At 49.7% G+C, this 15209-nt stretch overlaps 2 protein-coding genes across 4 annotated transcripts in view; one reads left to right on the top strand and one right to left on the bottom strand.

Moving 5' to 3' along the window:
* Positions 1 to 819: 819 nt before the first annotated feature.
* Positions 820 to 8291, top strand: Tmem41a (transmembrane protein 41A). The gene is made up of 5 exons (XM_028858770.2): positions 820 to 1001; positions 2239 to 2392; positions 4447 to 4608; positions 5440 to 5578; positions 7476 to 8291. Exons 1-5 carry the CDS (start codon positions 883 to 885, stop codon positions 7694 to 7696), a joined length of 795 nt encoding a protein of 264 aa, XP_028714603.1. The 5' UTR covers positions 820 to 882; the 3' UTR covers positions 7697 to 8291.
* Positions 8292 to 9539: 1248 nt separating this feature from the next.
* Map3k13 (mitogen-activated protein kinase kinase kinase 13) overlaps positions 9540 to 15209 on the bottom strand; it is a 183750-nt gene continuing 178080 nt past the window's right edge. For all 3 annotated transcript variants that reach the window (XM_028858767.2, XM_028858769.2, XM_037209835.1), the window contains one exon: positions 9540 to 15042. In XM_028858767.2, coding sequence (XP_028714600.1) covers positions 14941 to 15042 — 102 coding nt within the window. In that variant the 3' untranslated portion in view covers positions 9540 to 14940. The remainder of the gene's footprint in view (positions 15043 to 15209) is intronic.

The following is a 15209-nucleotide window of genomic DNA, read 5'->3' as shown; positions in this document are numbered from 1 at the left end:
TCAAGCTGTCAATTCCCATTCATTTCTCACAAGTTTTGGGCTTCCCTGAAGGTTGGCTTCCTTGGGGCCAGATCATTCGTTCCTTCCTCTACCTGCTTGCTCATCCTAGAGAGTAAACTCAAACCTCACCTCTTTCAGAATTCACACACTGTGAGGACCACACTGGTTTTAGATATCTGAATCTGGGTTCTCTTTTGGCAAACACCATTCTCTCTACCCTCCTACCCTGCCCCTTTCTGGATTTTGCTTAGTATTTAAGAATGACTGCACTTGTGGTCCTCCTGCTCCTCCTCAAGTGCTGAATCAATCACATGACCACCACGTCCAGCATCACAGAATCTTTGTAAGATTCAGATGTGTGTCACAGGTTTGTCCGTGCTAGCTCCAGACAAGAGTTATAACACCGAGGTTTTTCATCCGTTAAGGCACATACTGAAATGTGTTTATGGGGATTGGTGATAGTGAGCACCCACCCCTTAGGTGCTGAGTAGAAGGGCAAGTCTGTTTTTTTCTGTGGTGGTCACCGTCAGCGCCAGATCCACATTTGTTGGCTACATTTGCTTTGTGGGACAGACTATGGACCAGGCTGTTGGAACACCGTGCTGCAAGCTGGCTGTGGCAGGCTCACCACTCACCCCTAGATCTCCCAGTTCTGACACAGGGGGCAGCGGTGGGGGAGCTCAGTGCGGAGAAGGCAGGAGCTCGCAGACCAGCAGGCTCTCACAGTCCCTGGAGGGGCGGGGCCTGCAGCGCGGCGGGGGCGGGGCACCGCGCAGACCACGCCCCCGTCCGTCGACGAACGCGCTCCGCCCGCCCAGCCGGCGCACGGGGAAGGGCTCGGCGTTGCCACGCGGGGAGCGCGCTCCCCGGCCCGGCCGCGGCATGCGCGCGCTGCTCGGCCTGCTCCTGGTATTCGGCGGCTGCACCTTCGCGCTGTACCTGCTGTCCACGCGGCTGCCCGTGGGGCCGAGGCTGGCGTCGGCGGAGGAGCCCCAAGGCCGGTGAGTGCGAGCACGCGGGGCGGCGGCCGGGGCGGAGCTCAGAGGCTTGGAGGTGATGCGCGGGGGGCACCTTGGCGCTTTTCTCTGCACCCCGGTCGTCTTCCAGCCCCAGCCATCTCGGCCACCATGGCTCTCCTTCCTCAACCCACTTTCCCACACCAGCCAATCTTGAGAGGTGCAGCCCGGACTTCGGGTTACGAGGCTATGATCCGGTCTGTCCTCTTCCTGTCTGACTCTGCTCCCCATGACAGCCGAGCGAGTCATGAGGCCGTAGACTTGCTGGGCGGGTTTCCCAGTTGCGGCATACTACTTTCAAAGTGTATGAAGTGTGCCTGGCGCGTTGCCGCATTACCAAGAGGCTTAGCTGGCGTGCGGGTCGCAGGACAGCTGTTTTCAGTAACCATTGTCTTTCACTGGAGCTGAAAAAGCTCTCTTGTGGATGTCAGAGGTACTCAGGAGATCTAGGAGGGGTTGCTCATGGTTTATCTCTGCTGGAGTAAAGAACTGTCGAGATGGCAGAGGCAGGGTAGTCTTTGTACTGTGACCCTTGGACGGGATTCACAGTGCTCCAGGCCTAGAGCAGGGTGAACAGGCAGGCTCGTGGAGAGGGTTGGCTTCAAGCCTGCCACATTATCAAGAAAGCTGTGTTTATGATGTGAGATAGATATCATTTTAAATGCTGAAACTGTTGCTTTGCCTAGTACATTAGGGCAACGCGGTGTCCAAATAGTTCTGGGCTTGCTGGGGAGGGGTTTCCTTGAAAGGAAGGCAATTTAGGATGTTCAGCACTTGCCTGGTAATGAATATACTTGCCTTTTTGGAGTAGATCAAAAAGAGACTGGGGATGCAGGTCAGTGATGGAGGCCATGCTCAGCATGGGGGAGGCTGTGGGATTCCATCTTACACCCCCTGAATACGTCAAGAGGGGATTTAGTGGTTACCCAGTACCAGATCCTTTTTAGGGGAGGAAAGCAAGGCCCATGGACACTCCAAGGTCATACAACCAGGACATAGCAGAGTGGGGATGCCGGGCGAGGTCTCTTGCTTCCAAGTCGGGGCTCTCCGATCTGCCTCTGTTGTGTTCAACTGGGCCACCTGTCGTCTGGAATTCATCTTTGTGTGTATCCCCAGATTGCCTGTTTATAAACTTACTCTAGGAAGAAGACACGTCAAGTAACTTTCTTAGGCACCAGGCTTCTCTGGAATCCATGTTTCCATCTGATTTTCGAATCCCTAGGTCACTGTGGTTCCCCTCAGACCTAGCCGAGCTGCGGGAGCTCTCCGAAGTCCTTCGGGAGTACCGGAAGGAGCACCAGGCCTACGTGTTCCTGCTCTTCTGCAGTGCCTACCTCTACAAACAGGGCTTTGCCATCCCTGGCTCCAGTTTCCTGGTCAGTGGCCTGTCCTCTTTCCAACTGGTTTCCTGTTCTGTAACATGCGGCCCCTGCTCCAGAAACCCCTTTATCTGTGTGGCAGGGTGACATGAAGCACGGTGTGGAGAGGCTGTCCTCAGTGGGCATTCAGCATTTAGTGACCCTCCAAGCTTCCTGTTGTCCCGAGTCCCTCTCCTCCCCCAGCACCTTTTCCTACTCCAGATTCCGCTTAGACCTACCCAAGCAAATTGGGGGTTGGAAACAGGAAGAAGAGCAAACATGTCTGAGAGAGGGAGCTGGATGCTGGAGCTCCAGGGCTGAGTCCTTTGGGCTGACCCTGGACTGACTTCCCCCTTGAGCTGATCCTGCTTCGGGACAGAGAGCCAGCTGCTACGTGATGCTGTATAGCCTAGGTTGGTAAGGGCTGCACACCCAGAACTGGGGTGTGTTTTAGCCCTGCCTAGTGTGATCTTGGTTGCGAGGCTCTCTCTCCCCGGTAGGATGGGGTAGGGGTAACACAAGACAGGGTATGGTGAGCACTACTCAGGACTCATGGCCAAGCATGTGTCACAGCCACAGCCTCCTCGTGGCCGAGTTCCCCTCTGGCCTCTTTGCTGACCTTTGCTCATTCGTTTGTTCACTTGTTCATGCTTTGTAGGTTTGTGTGTGTGTGTGTGTGTGTGTGTCTGTCTGTGTGTGTGTGTCTGTGTACATGTGTGTAGGTGCTGTGGAGGCCAGAAGAGGGCACCAGATCCCCTGAAGCCAGAGTTACAGGCAGTTGTCAGCCACCCCGCATGGGTGCTGGGATCCAAACACTGGTCCTCCACAAGAGAAGAAAGCACTCTTAGCCGCCACGCCATCTATCCAGTTCATGTTTTGAGACGAGGTCTCACTCTGTAGTACAGACTGGTCTGGAAACTCATATGCTAGCCCAGGTTGGCTGTAGCATGAATCTTACCTAGTCTTATTAATAAGAACAAACCTGAAGCCAGGTATTGGGGTGATTGCTGGAAGATCAGAGAGACAGAACAAGCCACAGCTGCCTCACCTTGCCAGTGCCTCAGCTGATCCTGTTTCCTCAGATTGGAAGCCTCTCAGTCCTCATCTAGAATGAATCTCAACTGAACTACTGCTCAAAAGCCTAAAAGCTTAACCAGCCCAAAGCTTCTAGTTCCTGGTTTTCACGCCTTATATACCTTTCTGCTTTCTGACATTACTTCCTGGGATTAAAGTCATGAGTCACCATGCTTGGCTGATTCCAATGTGGCCTTGAACTCACAGAGATCCAGATGGATCTCTGCCTCCCAAGTGACAGGATTAAAGGCCACTGTGTGCCACCATTTTCTGGCCTCTATGTCTAGTGGCTGTTCTGTTCTCTGACCCCAGATAAGTTTATTAGGGTGCACAATATTTTGAGGAACACAAAACCACCACATTTGGCCTTGAATTCAAAGCCATCCTCCTGCCTCAGCCTCCCAAGTGCTGGGATTACAGGTGTGTGCCAGCACACTTGGCTTTTCCCACATGTTTTCTTCCAGATCCCGTGCTTTGAGGCAGGGTGATAGTCACCAGCCAAACTGAACTTGTGAAGTATGAATTAACTCTTCTATTCTTGTGAAACTAAGGCTTTAAAGGTCAATTAGGACTGTGGCCAACACAGGAGCCCAGTGTGAGCTTACTAATCAGATGAAAAACAAAGAAGGCACTTACTTGGATTACTGAAGGTACATTCATGGTCTACACAATAGTGAAATGGCTTGCGAGCTTCATTTCCCCTTTTGGTGCCCCAGTGACTGTGGGGGTAACTGTAGCGCTTGCCGCAGCCAGGTAATGTCTGCGCCTAGTCTCCTTTTTAACTTGCCAGTGCCCACTGAGTGCTAGGCCTTGTCCTCGTAAGGGTGAGGAGCCTAGGGCTAGGCTTACAGTTCCATGTTTTCATTCACCTCTTAAAATGGGCCTTGGGCATTGGCTGTGAAAGCCACTGGAAGCGAGAGAGCCGATACACAGGCTCCAGGACAAGCCCACCGCAGCGGCTGGGTGTTCTCACGGCTGGGGGCTTGCTTTCTTTGCAGAATGTTTTGGCTGGTGCCTTGTTTGGGCCATGGCTGGGACTTTTGCTGTGCTGTGTGCTGACATCTGTGGGCGCCACATGCTGCTACCTGCTCTCCAGTGTTTTCGGCAAGCAGCTGGTCATCTCCTACTTTCCTGATAAAGTGGCCCTGCTGCAGAGGAAGGTAAGGCGGGGCACACCCGATCGCCAGGTCTCTGAGCTCATGGTTTGAGAGGATCGGGAGCAGGGGTTTCCCACAGTGCTCCTCCACCCTGCCTGGGAGCTGGGGAGGGTTCATGTGTGGTCTTTAGGAAGCACAGACCTGTGATCAAATCCCAGTCCAGTTCTTGTTGTTACCTGCTCTATGGCTTTGAGTTAAGTTTCCGACCCCTCTGATCCTCAGCTACTGTGTTTTCATTTATTTCTTTATTTGGTTAATTCTGTGCATGTATGTGTGTTGGGGTGTGTGTGTTGGGGTGTGTGTGTGTGTGTGTGTGTGTGTGTGTGCTTGTGTATGTGTGAGCGCATGTGAGAGAGTCTTTCACTGAGCTAGACTGGTTGGCCAGTAAGCCTCATGGATCCTCCCTTCTCTGCTCTCAGCACTGGGAGATCCCAGGCTTGTGCCCCGGCCCCAGGCCTTTTTTTTTTTTTTTTTTGACATGGGTTCCATGATCAAATGCAGATCCTTATGCTGACAGGGCGAGAGCTTTACCGTCTGAGCATCTCCCTGGCCCAGTTTTTGTTTTTTCTTACGAGGTCTCACTGTGTAACTCGAGCTAGCCTAAAAGGCATGGAAGTCCTCCTGTTTCAGCCTCTGGAGTTCCTGAGTGCAGGGATTTTAAGTGTGAACCACCAGGGGGCAGCTGGCAGTTGTGTTTGCAAAATGGGGAACTCTTTCCCAGCCTGGAGGGGAGGGAGCAGGGGGAGGGAGCTGGGGCGGAGCTGTCCAGCAGCTGTCCAGCTTCAGCGCGTGCTGCCGAGCCGTTCTGCTCCTGATGGTGGGCTCTCTCCGCAGGTGGAGGAGAACAGAAACAGCCTGTTCTTTTTCCTGCTGTTCCTCAGACTCTTCCCCATGACACCGAACTGGTTCTTGAACCTCTCGGCCCCGATTCTGAACATCCCCATCGTGCAGTTTTTCTTCTCAGTGCTTATCGGTAAGATGTGGGGGAGCGGCTGGTAGAGGCACTGCCCTCCGTCACCCGCCGCCTGGCCACACAAAGCCTTCTCTGACTTCAAACCCTCCTCTGGCTTGAACATACAAATACTTTGGGAGCAGCTAAGGGTTGCTCATTCCGTGCCCATATTTAGTACTTCTTATGTGCCCAGCATGTGTTGGGCACTGGGATTGAGCAGGGTCATCTCTGTAAACCCCATGACTTGACTCCAAGATGTGCTAGCAGGCTGAAGGGCTGGCATCAGGGAGGTTCCTGTCTGTCTTCTGAGAATGGCATCGCCATACTCCGCCCCCCCCCCCAAATCACTTAACCAGATTAGAGTTGGGGTTAAGAGCAGTGTTTTCGGTTTTTGTTTGTTTGTTTGTTTGTTTGTTTTTTAAGTGTGGGCTTTCGGCCACCTTTACTGCAAGTTAAAGCGATCACATCCTACCCATCTGTGAGTGGTACCGTCTCACTGCAGTAAACCACCACTGTCCTTAAAGCAGGGGCAAAGATGCTCAGACCTTCCTTAGGGTATGTGTGAGGGTGACAGTCAGGGGTTTGTGTCCACGTTAACAAGTGTGCCGTGGAGCTGGAACTATTAATAGGAATGTCTGAGAGAAATGGAAGGAGGCTGACCACAGCCGGTTCTTAGGCAGCTTGCTGAGTACCTCAGCACCTCTGCTAATGGGGCTTAAAAGCTTGTCATTACCGAAGGGACACCAGCCTGGAAGGACTCTGGAGACAGAGTTCCTTCCTGAGGGCCAGCCTGTGTCCTTGAACTGTCCGGTCATTATCTTCCATGTTCTTCTTCACTGAAGTAGAGGAATGGGTTATCAGGGCCCCAACCGATCAGAAACTCATGAGTAGGGGCAGGGAACAGGCTCCTAACAGGAGGGCTCCAGAGCTTTACTGCAGAAGCAAGGAACTAGGATCTCCGAGGCGGAGCCTAAGAGTGTATTTTGTCTTATTATTTGTGATATGGCTGTGTTATGTAGCTGAGGCTGGCCTCAAACTTTCAGTTTTTTGCCTCGGCCTTCCACGTGCTAGACTATACGCATCCACTACGTTTGGCTTGTAATTTCTCTTTGAGACAGGGTCTCACTATGGAGCTCTGGCTGGCTCTCTACTCACTATGAAGACCAGGAAGTCTTGGAACTCACAGAGATCCATCTGCCTCTCTCCCCTGAGTGCTGGTGCTAAAGACGTACTCCATTATGCCGGACTTGGGTGTTTTTGTTTTTTCCTTAAACATCACAGGGCTGTTGTGTTTAGTTTTGAGACAAAGTCTCAGCATAAGGTCCAGGCTGGCCTTGAATTTGTTGCTATTCTCCTGCCTCAGCCTCCTGATGACTGAAATGATAACATGTGCCACCAAGCTTGACTCTAAGGAATTTTTATGCCACATGCTGCCCAGCTAGCAGACAGACTCTGGTGTGCAGAGCCTTGCTAAATTCTCAGAGTGCAGAACATACAGAGTTGTACTTTGAAGAAACTTGTTTTGTTTGTTGGGTTTTGAAACACTTTAATGCACACTGAGAAATGTCATGGTGCCTGGTCTCCTTTCTCTGGTTTGGCTCTTGGGTCCCACCTTCAGCAGGTACAGGGACTCCAGCATTTCTCTCTCAGCTCACTCTCTGAGTTATTATTTTTTTCTGTGTGAGTAGTAAATTCTCCTTATTGTAATATATATATTTGTGTGGCCCATCGTAAGACTTTTTGTTGGAGAAGGCGGAGTGTATAGGTAGTGTGGGGAGAAAAGGAAGGAGGTAGATTGTTTAGGGGCTTAAGAGTTGGACAGAGAGCTAGAGCCACTGTTCTGAATCCCTGGCCATCTTCTAGTGCCGTTTCCTACCATCCTGCCCATCCATGGACCGTCTCTACTTTCCTTTTCCAGGTTTGATCCCATACAATTTCATCTGCGTGCAGACAGGCTCCATCCTGTCCACCCTCACTTCTCTGGATGCTCTCTTCTCCTGGGAAACCGTCTTGAAGCTGTTGGCCATTGCCCTGGTCGCTTTGGTTCCTGGAACCCTCATCAAGAAATTTAGCCGGAAGCACCTGGCGCTGAGTGACAGGAGCAACACCAGTCGCCTGGGTGGCAGGAAGGACTCGTGACACAGGTTCCGTGTCTACCACAGCCCTGGACGCTGCTGCTGACCTGTGCGATGGCCCTTTCAATGCCCTTACTGTGTTTTAAGTGCCCTCAAAAGGTGATCTCAACGGCGTTCTAGTGTGCGCAGAGGCCTATTAGAAGGGCGCCCTGCTTGAGGGTCCAGTCCCATTTAGCAGGGTGCTGTGAAATGGACTGCTTTCTAGAAAATCTTGTTTTGATTCTATCCAGGACCAGGGGACTCAGTCTGCTGGGCTTGCCTCTTGCCGGTCCCTGAGATGTCTTGGGAGAAGGTGGCCTTTTGGACAGGCTGTGTAGCAGGTATTCCTGTTAAATCCCTGTGGGTGTTAGTGTCACACAGAACTCCAGCCCGTTAGTCTCTTGAAGAGTGTCTGCTCTACCTTTTTGCTGATGATCTACCTCTCCATAAGCCAAGGGACATGTGATGAAATGCCTAAGACTTACACCCACAGCTTGAGTGCAATGATTCCTGTAATACCCCGTTCACACACTGATGTTCCTGTCTACGTCTAAGCTCCTTGTGGTTGTATGTCTTGATAGTTAAGCTGATCCAGACATGATTAAATATGAATGGAGACAGCTTTGCATGTTCTGAATGTGTTCTGAGGAAATTCTCCCCCATCCGAAGGCCCTGCCTTTTTTCATCTGAGTCAAATGGCCATCTGTCCTTTTCTGCCTGGGAATCCCTTCTACTGCCTCCTGCTGGAAGAGTGGCATCAGTACAGGAGGCTGCCGGCCAGTACACCCTGTGCGTGTTTTTTTTTATTTTGCCTTTGCTAAGAACAGCTGAGGAATTTGTACTTTTTAATTCCGAGAGGAAAAAGTGGTGTGATTGCTGGGCTGTTTTGTAGTTACTCGAAGCTGTCGTTGCATTTTCCAGCTGTGGCACTGGACTGTGGACCTCAGCACCTGAGCTAATAAATAGCTCTGTGGGCTTGGGCCTCATAGGAACAACTCATGACGAGGACTCACCAGAACTGCTGCTCTAAGGCATCACAGGCTGCGCTGGTGTGTTTGTCTCAAGCCTGGGCTCAGCCAGGAGTCTTGCCAAGGCTTCAGTCTGGGCCTGATGTGCATACTCAGGCTCCACATTAAGAGTGGATTTCCATGTCATGGTTTTTTTTTTAAGGCTTTCATTTAAAAAAAAAAAAGTATGAAAGAGGCCTTTCTAATGAGGGGGTATGAGGAGGACATACCCCCTCATTAGAAAGCCAGTGGTTCCAGAGCATTTTGGAACAGAGAGGGAGGGAGAGAAGACGGGTTTTCTCCCCCTTTGCATGTATGTCCTTTTTCACTCTCGGGCTCCCAAGACGTGTGTCCCCAGCAGGATTTTGTACAAGTGTGCCTTATCAGGGATGAGCTCACGGGTGAAGGGATTTCCCAAATCTGTGGACATAAACATTCTACTGTGAAGACAGAACATAAGAGCTTGTCTGTACACATTGCTGACCCCAAACTGCCCTTTCCAAAAGGACCAGAATTGGCTGAAAAATACAGTCCAAAAGACTGGTTTAGCTTTCCACCCCCAGCAGGCCTCTGACCAAACGATGCCAGCTCCCCATTTGCCTCTCCTGGCGTCTTTAAGGGTGATGTCATGGTAACGGGACAGCTGCAGGAACGGCAGCAGATGGCTCGGGAAGAAGCCGAGTGCCTGCCTAAGCTCTTATGGGAAAACTCAAGACAAAGTGGAAACTGCAACTTTAGTTGTTGCCTCTGAAATGTAAGAGTCCTGGCTGCAGAAGCTGGCTCGCCCTTCCCCGAAAACCCTGGCAGGGCAGCTGGTAGGACACAAGCGGCACCTGTAGGGAGAGACAGGACCAGAAGACACAAGGTATACTTGGTTTAATTTCATGCATTTGTTTGTTTTCATCATCATTCTTGTTCCCATTGCTGTTCGGTACAAAGCCAGAGCCAGTATCTGAAAATGACACAGAGCCAGGGACCCGGGAGCTTCAAGGAGACAAGGGAGTTCATTTTGAGACATAGGTACTAGAAAGAAATTCATTTGCTCTAAATCAATAGAACTCAAATTACAGTAATAAATAATCACAGAAAGAGAGGGTGGGATGGGGGCAGACATACAAACATTAAAAAAAAGACTGAAAAGGTTTCCCCATCCTCAGAGATGTGTAACTCTAGAGGTGGAGAGCCACGGGGGTAGTGTGGTCAAGATACCTTTTCCTAATAGCTTGTACATGTGGCTGGGCCCTCCAGCTTGTAGCCATGGGAGGACCGTGGTCATTGGCCAGACACCAGTGACCTCCAGTGCTGTGCAGAGGCCCTGGGAAGCAGGGCTGTGATTGTGCTGGAAGCCTCCTGACAGTGGCCTTGCTATCTGCTGAGGATGTGGCACCTGATATCTTGCTGTCACGCCTTTGCCGTGCATGTGGCATTTACCAAAGCCTAACCAAGCTCTTTCTCTGTTTCTGAGAGCTATCCTCTTCAGCCTCCTGTCCCTGAGAAATGTTCTGGGTTCCACTGGGTCCTCCACTCAGCAGCCTAGTTCAGTTCATTCTTGTTTGGACGGGCATTTGCAATGCCAGTTAAACCATGCAGATAGGCAAACAGACGCATCCAGTGAGCCAGTCTAAGGGAGGTGAGCACATTGGGACATTTGTTCTATGGCATCAGCAAAGGAAAACCTTGCTGCCTGGAAAGGCACTGAATCCATACTGACAGCTGAAGAGACGTCTTGACAGAAAAATTCACATCATTCTCAGCATTTTGGGAGGAAATACGGAACAGACTGCACACCTGAACCTTCAGTTCGTAGACAGGGAAGAGTGTGCTCATCTGGTACAGTTCCGTGTGGGTAGAGATGCATCTGGTGCTTAGTCAACTGGACTGCAGTCCAGAGGGAGAGAATAAAGGCAAGTGGCCCTTTGCCTGCCATGGCATGCCCCTGTCAGCCTTGGGGACCCATAAGACAACTACTGGCATAGTCCTGTACTTGCCCATCAGGGAACTCAAGGTCTAGAATCATCTTTAGGGAACAACTGTGAGCTCAGAGCTGGGATAATAAACACTGCACGCCAATCCCAACAAGTCATGAATGATGCTCCAGATGCTGCCGTGAGTGGCTCTGAGGATGTAAGCAAGGCTCAGCAGGAAGCAATAAGGTGTTCAGTGCCCATGGTGTTTAGTGCAGAGGTGATCCATGGTGGCACATGGTAGTGTTTCGGTTTCTGGAGAAATAAACACGGTATGCGTGGAACAGGGCAGGAATTTCTTGGATTTTATTTTATTTTATGTTTTGAGACAGGATCTCACCAAGTCAGAGCTCTGCCTTCTCTTTCTCTCAGAGCTAGGATTAAAGGTATATGCTACCAATCCAGCTAGAAAGTTTTTTAAAAAAGAGAATTTGATGTGGGAAGGTGATCTCCAGGCCCTACCCCACTGAGGAGCGCCTGACAGTTGGGGAGGGTTGGGGAGACAGGAGGGTCACTCCCATGATCCTCCAGTGGATGTTTTCATACACATGCACACATGGGTGGCACTCCTAGACTTAGTGAGTTACCAAAACAACAACCTAAAACCCACACCATCCCACACAGAAGCATGAAGTCAGGAGGAGGGGGTTTTGAGTGGGATATGGAAGGGGAATGGAGTATGATCACATTTCATTGTACGCATGTATGAAATTCTCAAAGAATAAAACAAATGATCATTAAAAACATGAGACATAAGGACATGATAAAAAGCAGTAAACCACAGAATCAATAGGAACGCATTCCCACTGAGAAGACGCCAATGCTGCCTTGTGGGAACACTGACAACCCTGAGTCAGTAACAGGAACTTCAAAGCCATCGTCATCTCCATCCCCTAGAGCAGGTTAGGAGAATGGCTTAGCACAAAGGGCCCCTGAGTAAGCACTAGACAGTACTTACTCAAAATGACTTTAATTCCAGGATTAATTTGGAGGAACTAAAGGTCTAAAATACTCAAGTCTTCAATCAGGCTACCCAAGACACCTAATAACATCACTTCATTGTCCTGTCGGGATCTCCCACAGTCCTGCAGCTAGCTCTAAGGTGAGGTATGTTTCAAAGTGGATATAGGTGTCTCCATTCCTGTGCTAAGCAACTGTCAGAGGGGTTTTTATTCAGTGACATGATTTAGTAAAAGAAAGAAAATCCAGTGCTTGACTGCAACACAAAAACAAAATTCATCTTGGTAGTCAAAACCAGACGGCCAAAGAATGTACATATTCATCTTTCAATCAGTGACGGAACTTGAGGTCGGTCATGCCAGCCTTCTCAGAGCCCCAAAGCGTGGTGGCAGTGAACAGCACGGAAGAATTGACTCTTATGTTCCCTGAACTCTCCACTCAGTGTTCTTCTGATGACTATGTTTTCAAGGAAACACAGTCAGTCCAAGTTTCCTGGTTCCTACAAGGCAGGCTGTGGAGGAAGGGCAGGGTAGAGACTAGTTTTCCCTTTTAACCTTGCTTAGAACCCTAACTCCACTCAAAAAGTCTGGGTTTCACTCCTGTCTGGATGATACAGTGAATGACTGGAGTCAACGCCACGTGCCTAGCACGCCTGCAATAGTCGATCCAGATAACGGTGGCCTCAGTGTGACAGACAGGGAGGATGGGGATTCAGAATGCTGATGAAGACTGGCATGTAGGGTGGGTTTTCTGGGAGGACCGACGTGGAAAGGTGCCAGATAGAAGGTGGCCTTCATGTTTCTCTGTTGCCACTAAAGGAGCAGGACAAACAGCTGGCTCTGCTTTGTGTTGGGCAGAGAGAGTCTCAATTCCGAGGAATAAGGGACCCGAGGCTGGAGGATGAGGGAATGCTGCCTCTGATGTCGTTCCCCAGCCCTGTGACCCCAACACCCCCACCTCCTAGAACTCGTGTCTGTTATGGAAGGGCGTCACTGAGGCATCACACACTTCTCTTCGTTTCGAGTCTTTCCACTCTTCCCAGTCTGTGGGGCTCAGCGGGAAGGAGGTGACTCACTCTGCTGTCCGCTCTTGACACTACCTCATGAGCCCCCTGCAGAAACGCTTGGTCTTGCTGCTTGAGCATTAAATCTTTTTGCTTCTACTACAGTGCCATGATTTTATTTTTAAGACATTTGAGCAAGTTTATAACTTTGGGGACTTTTGAACTACTTGGTCATCAACTTGGTCATCTGCCCATTCAGGAGTTTTTACAATCAAGTAAAATAATAATAATAATAATAATAATAATAATAATAATAATAATCACAGTGTACCCATTGGGTGTCAGGGCAGAGCACACCTCCTCAGACCACTGCTGCTGTATTCAGGAAACGAGGGGGTACACTGAGGAATGCCAGGCATTCCAGAGGACGGTTCCAGACCCAGACCTTCACTTGGCCCACAGAAGTCCACAATAATTCATGGTTAGCAAGAAACAGTCATTGTGCTACATCACAAACCACACCTTCTGGTCAACAGAAAATCATGACACCATAAAATAAAACAACAATAATAATGCCATAACTTAAGCTCTCCTGTGTAGTCCTGCTACAGTTCATACAAAATGGAATAATTTAACAAAACAATACTGCTTTCTAAGTTAAACATGTTCCTTCATCCTTCCTATGAGCTAAACATTATAGACACTAAATTTCAAAATCAATGTCTCAACATAAAGTGTAAACAAGGGAGGGTCAAAGAGAAGACCGGCTCTAAATCCCCTCCTGCTTTTCATTTTTGGCCAATGCAGTCAATGACACCCAGCCCAGGGGCACCATTTCCGTTGGGGTTGGAATGTCTTAATACCTAACATCCTTACAGGATGCAATGCCAGAATCCAGCCAGTTCGGACTTGGCAGAAGCCTGCATTGGAGACATAGGAGTCAGGCTAATGCGTACGCTTACAAATTCTAGATAAGACATCTTTAAGCCAGGCATGGAGGTGCCCACCTGTAATCCAGCCCTCGGAGGGCTGTGAGACCTTTCCAGCTTCAAGCCAAGACTCCACAAAGCACCTTAGGGTACTTTTTACAGCCCAGGACTCTGGACACAGGTAAAGTCACATGCTTTTGAGAAACTAAAGGAATCCTAATTACCTGCTTAGCATCAGCTGTTCCTTCTAGAAATTTCCTAACCCAACTAAACAAAACTGCAGTGATTCAGAATGAAAACGTGGTGAGACGGTCACTTTTCTGCACGCTGCTTCTTTTGCCTGTTCTGCTACAGTGACAGACGGCCACCAAAGCTTCTAAGCTAGAATGAGATTACGAACAAAATGGACACTGGACACACACGTCCTAGCTGCCTTCTGTGTGAATCAATATGATTCCAGGAGATAGACAACCGGGGTCCAGGAAGGGGTTGTGCCATCTTGCATGTATAGCTGAACCTCCATCCTGAAAAAGAAGTTTTACAGGCATGTTTTCCTAAAGTCACAGATGCTCTTTTTTTCTTACCCCTTTATCCCACTTCCTGAGAGGAGTGGTCAGCAGGTGGGAAGAAAGGAAGAAGAACGGTACACAGGTCTGAAAGACCGTGCTGGGCACAGCCGTGACCGCAGCAGCATTTACAGGGAAGCGTTTGCTAAGGGCAAGACTTGATGACACTGTAACCTTTACTGCCAGACCTGCTCAGTGTTTAAGGGATGAAATTCCAGATGTGTAGCTACGGTTCTGTTTGCGTGAGGAAGCACGTGCCCTCCAAGGCTTTGGTGCTATTAGATCACTCAACTTCCAGGCCATTTCCATCCCTATGTAGACAAGCCGGCTGGACTTAATGTGGCTGCATTTCCTTTGGCTTGTGTCTTAAGTGCTCACTGTGTCTCATTACAACTCTTCAAACACGGACAAAAGACCTGGTCCTGGGTTCAAGCGACAGTGACACCTTCTAGCTCCACAAATTCCAAATGTCTCTCCTAAAGACTCTTTCCTTTCCTTTTTTTTTTTTTTGTAAAGAAATTATTGTGTCTGTGTATCATATATAGTTCACTCTTTACAATACAAAGTGTTAAAATGTCCAACAAAAATAAATATCAATGTTACAGTAGCTGGAGTTTTCAGTACAATAGATCCCTGCCATTCTTGATTGAAATGCTCAGTGAGACGGAATTTCATTTGGGTATTTCCCCAGAGATTTGACAAATCTCATGTTCCTGTCAGTGTGGCTTGTTTCGGGGACGCGGCCACTCCTCCCAGACAAATGCAGGAGGGAGGAGCCGAGGGCTGGAGAGGGTTCGAGATGCCCACGATGTCTCGCGATCTTCTGAGGGAGAGCCCCCGTCACCAGGTGGCAGAGCTGTAGTTCTTGCTGGTCCTGACGGTGGCATCAGAACACTCGCCCTCTGAAGAGTCACAGTCCGAGTCTCCAAACTGCACAGGGTTCTGCAAAGTTCAGACAAGAGGTCTTAATTGGCTTCTACAACCCTCAGGGAGGGCACGTGGAACGCGTCCCGCGGGACATCCCTTCACTCGTCTCTACAACCCTCACCGAAGGTGAGCTGAACTCCCCGTGTTATAGGAGCTGACAAAGGATACTGGGCCCTGTTCTC

This window comes from Peromyscus leucopus, chromosome 12, assembly GCF_004664715.2.
Source record: "Peromyscus leucopus breed LL Stock chromosome 12, UCI_PerLeu_2.1, whole genome shotgun sequence".
Classification (NCBI taxonomy): domain Eukaryota; kingdom Metazoa; phylum Chordata; class Mammalia; order Rodentia; family Cricetidae; genus Peromyscus; species Peromyscus leucopus.
Note: the sequence above shows the minus strand (reverse complement) of the source record. Positions and strands in the feature narration are given on the sequence as shown.

Excerpts from the sequence above, each read along its gene's own strand:
- Tmem41a (XM_028858770.2), top strand. The coding sequence starts at position 883 with ATGCGCGCGCTGCTCGGCCTGCTCCTGGTATTCGGCGGCTGCACCTTC. Across the intron at positions 1,002-2,238 it reads GCGGAGGAGCCCCAAGGCCG|GTCACTGTGGTTCCCCTCAG; the intron begins GTGAGTGCGAGC and ends TCGAATCCCTAG. Across the intron at positions 2,393-4,446 it reads TCCCTGGCTCCAGTTTCCTG|AATGTTTTGGCTGGTGCCTT; the intron begins GTCAGTGGCCTG and ends CTTTCTTTGCAG.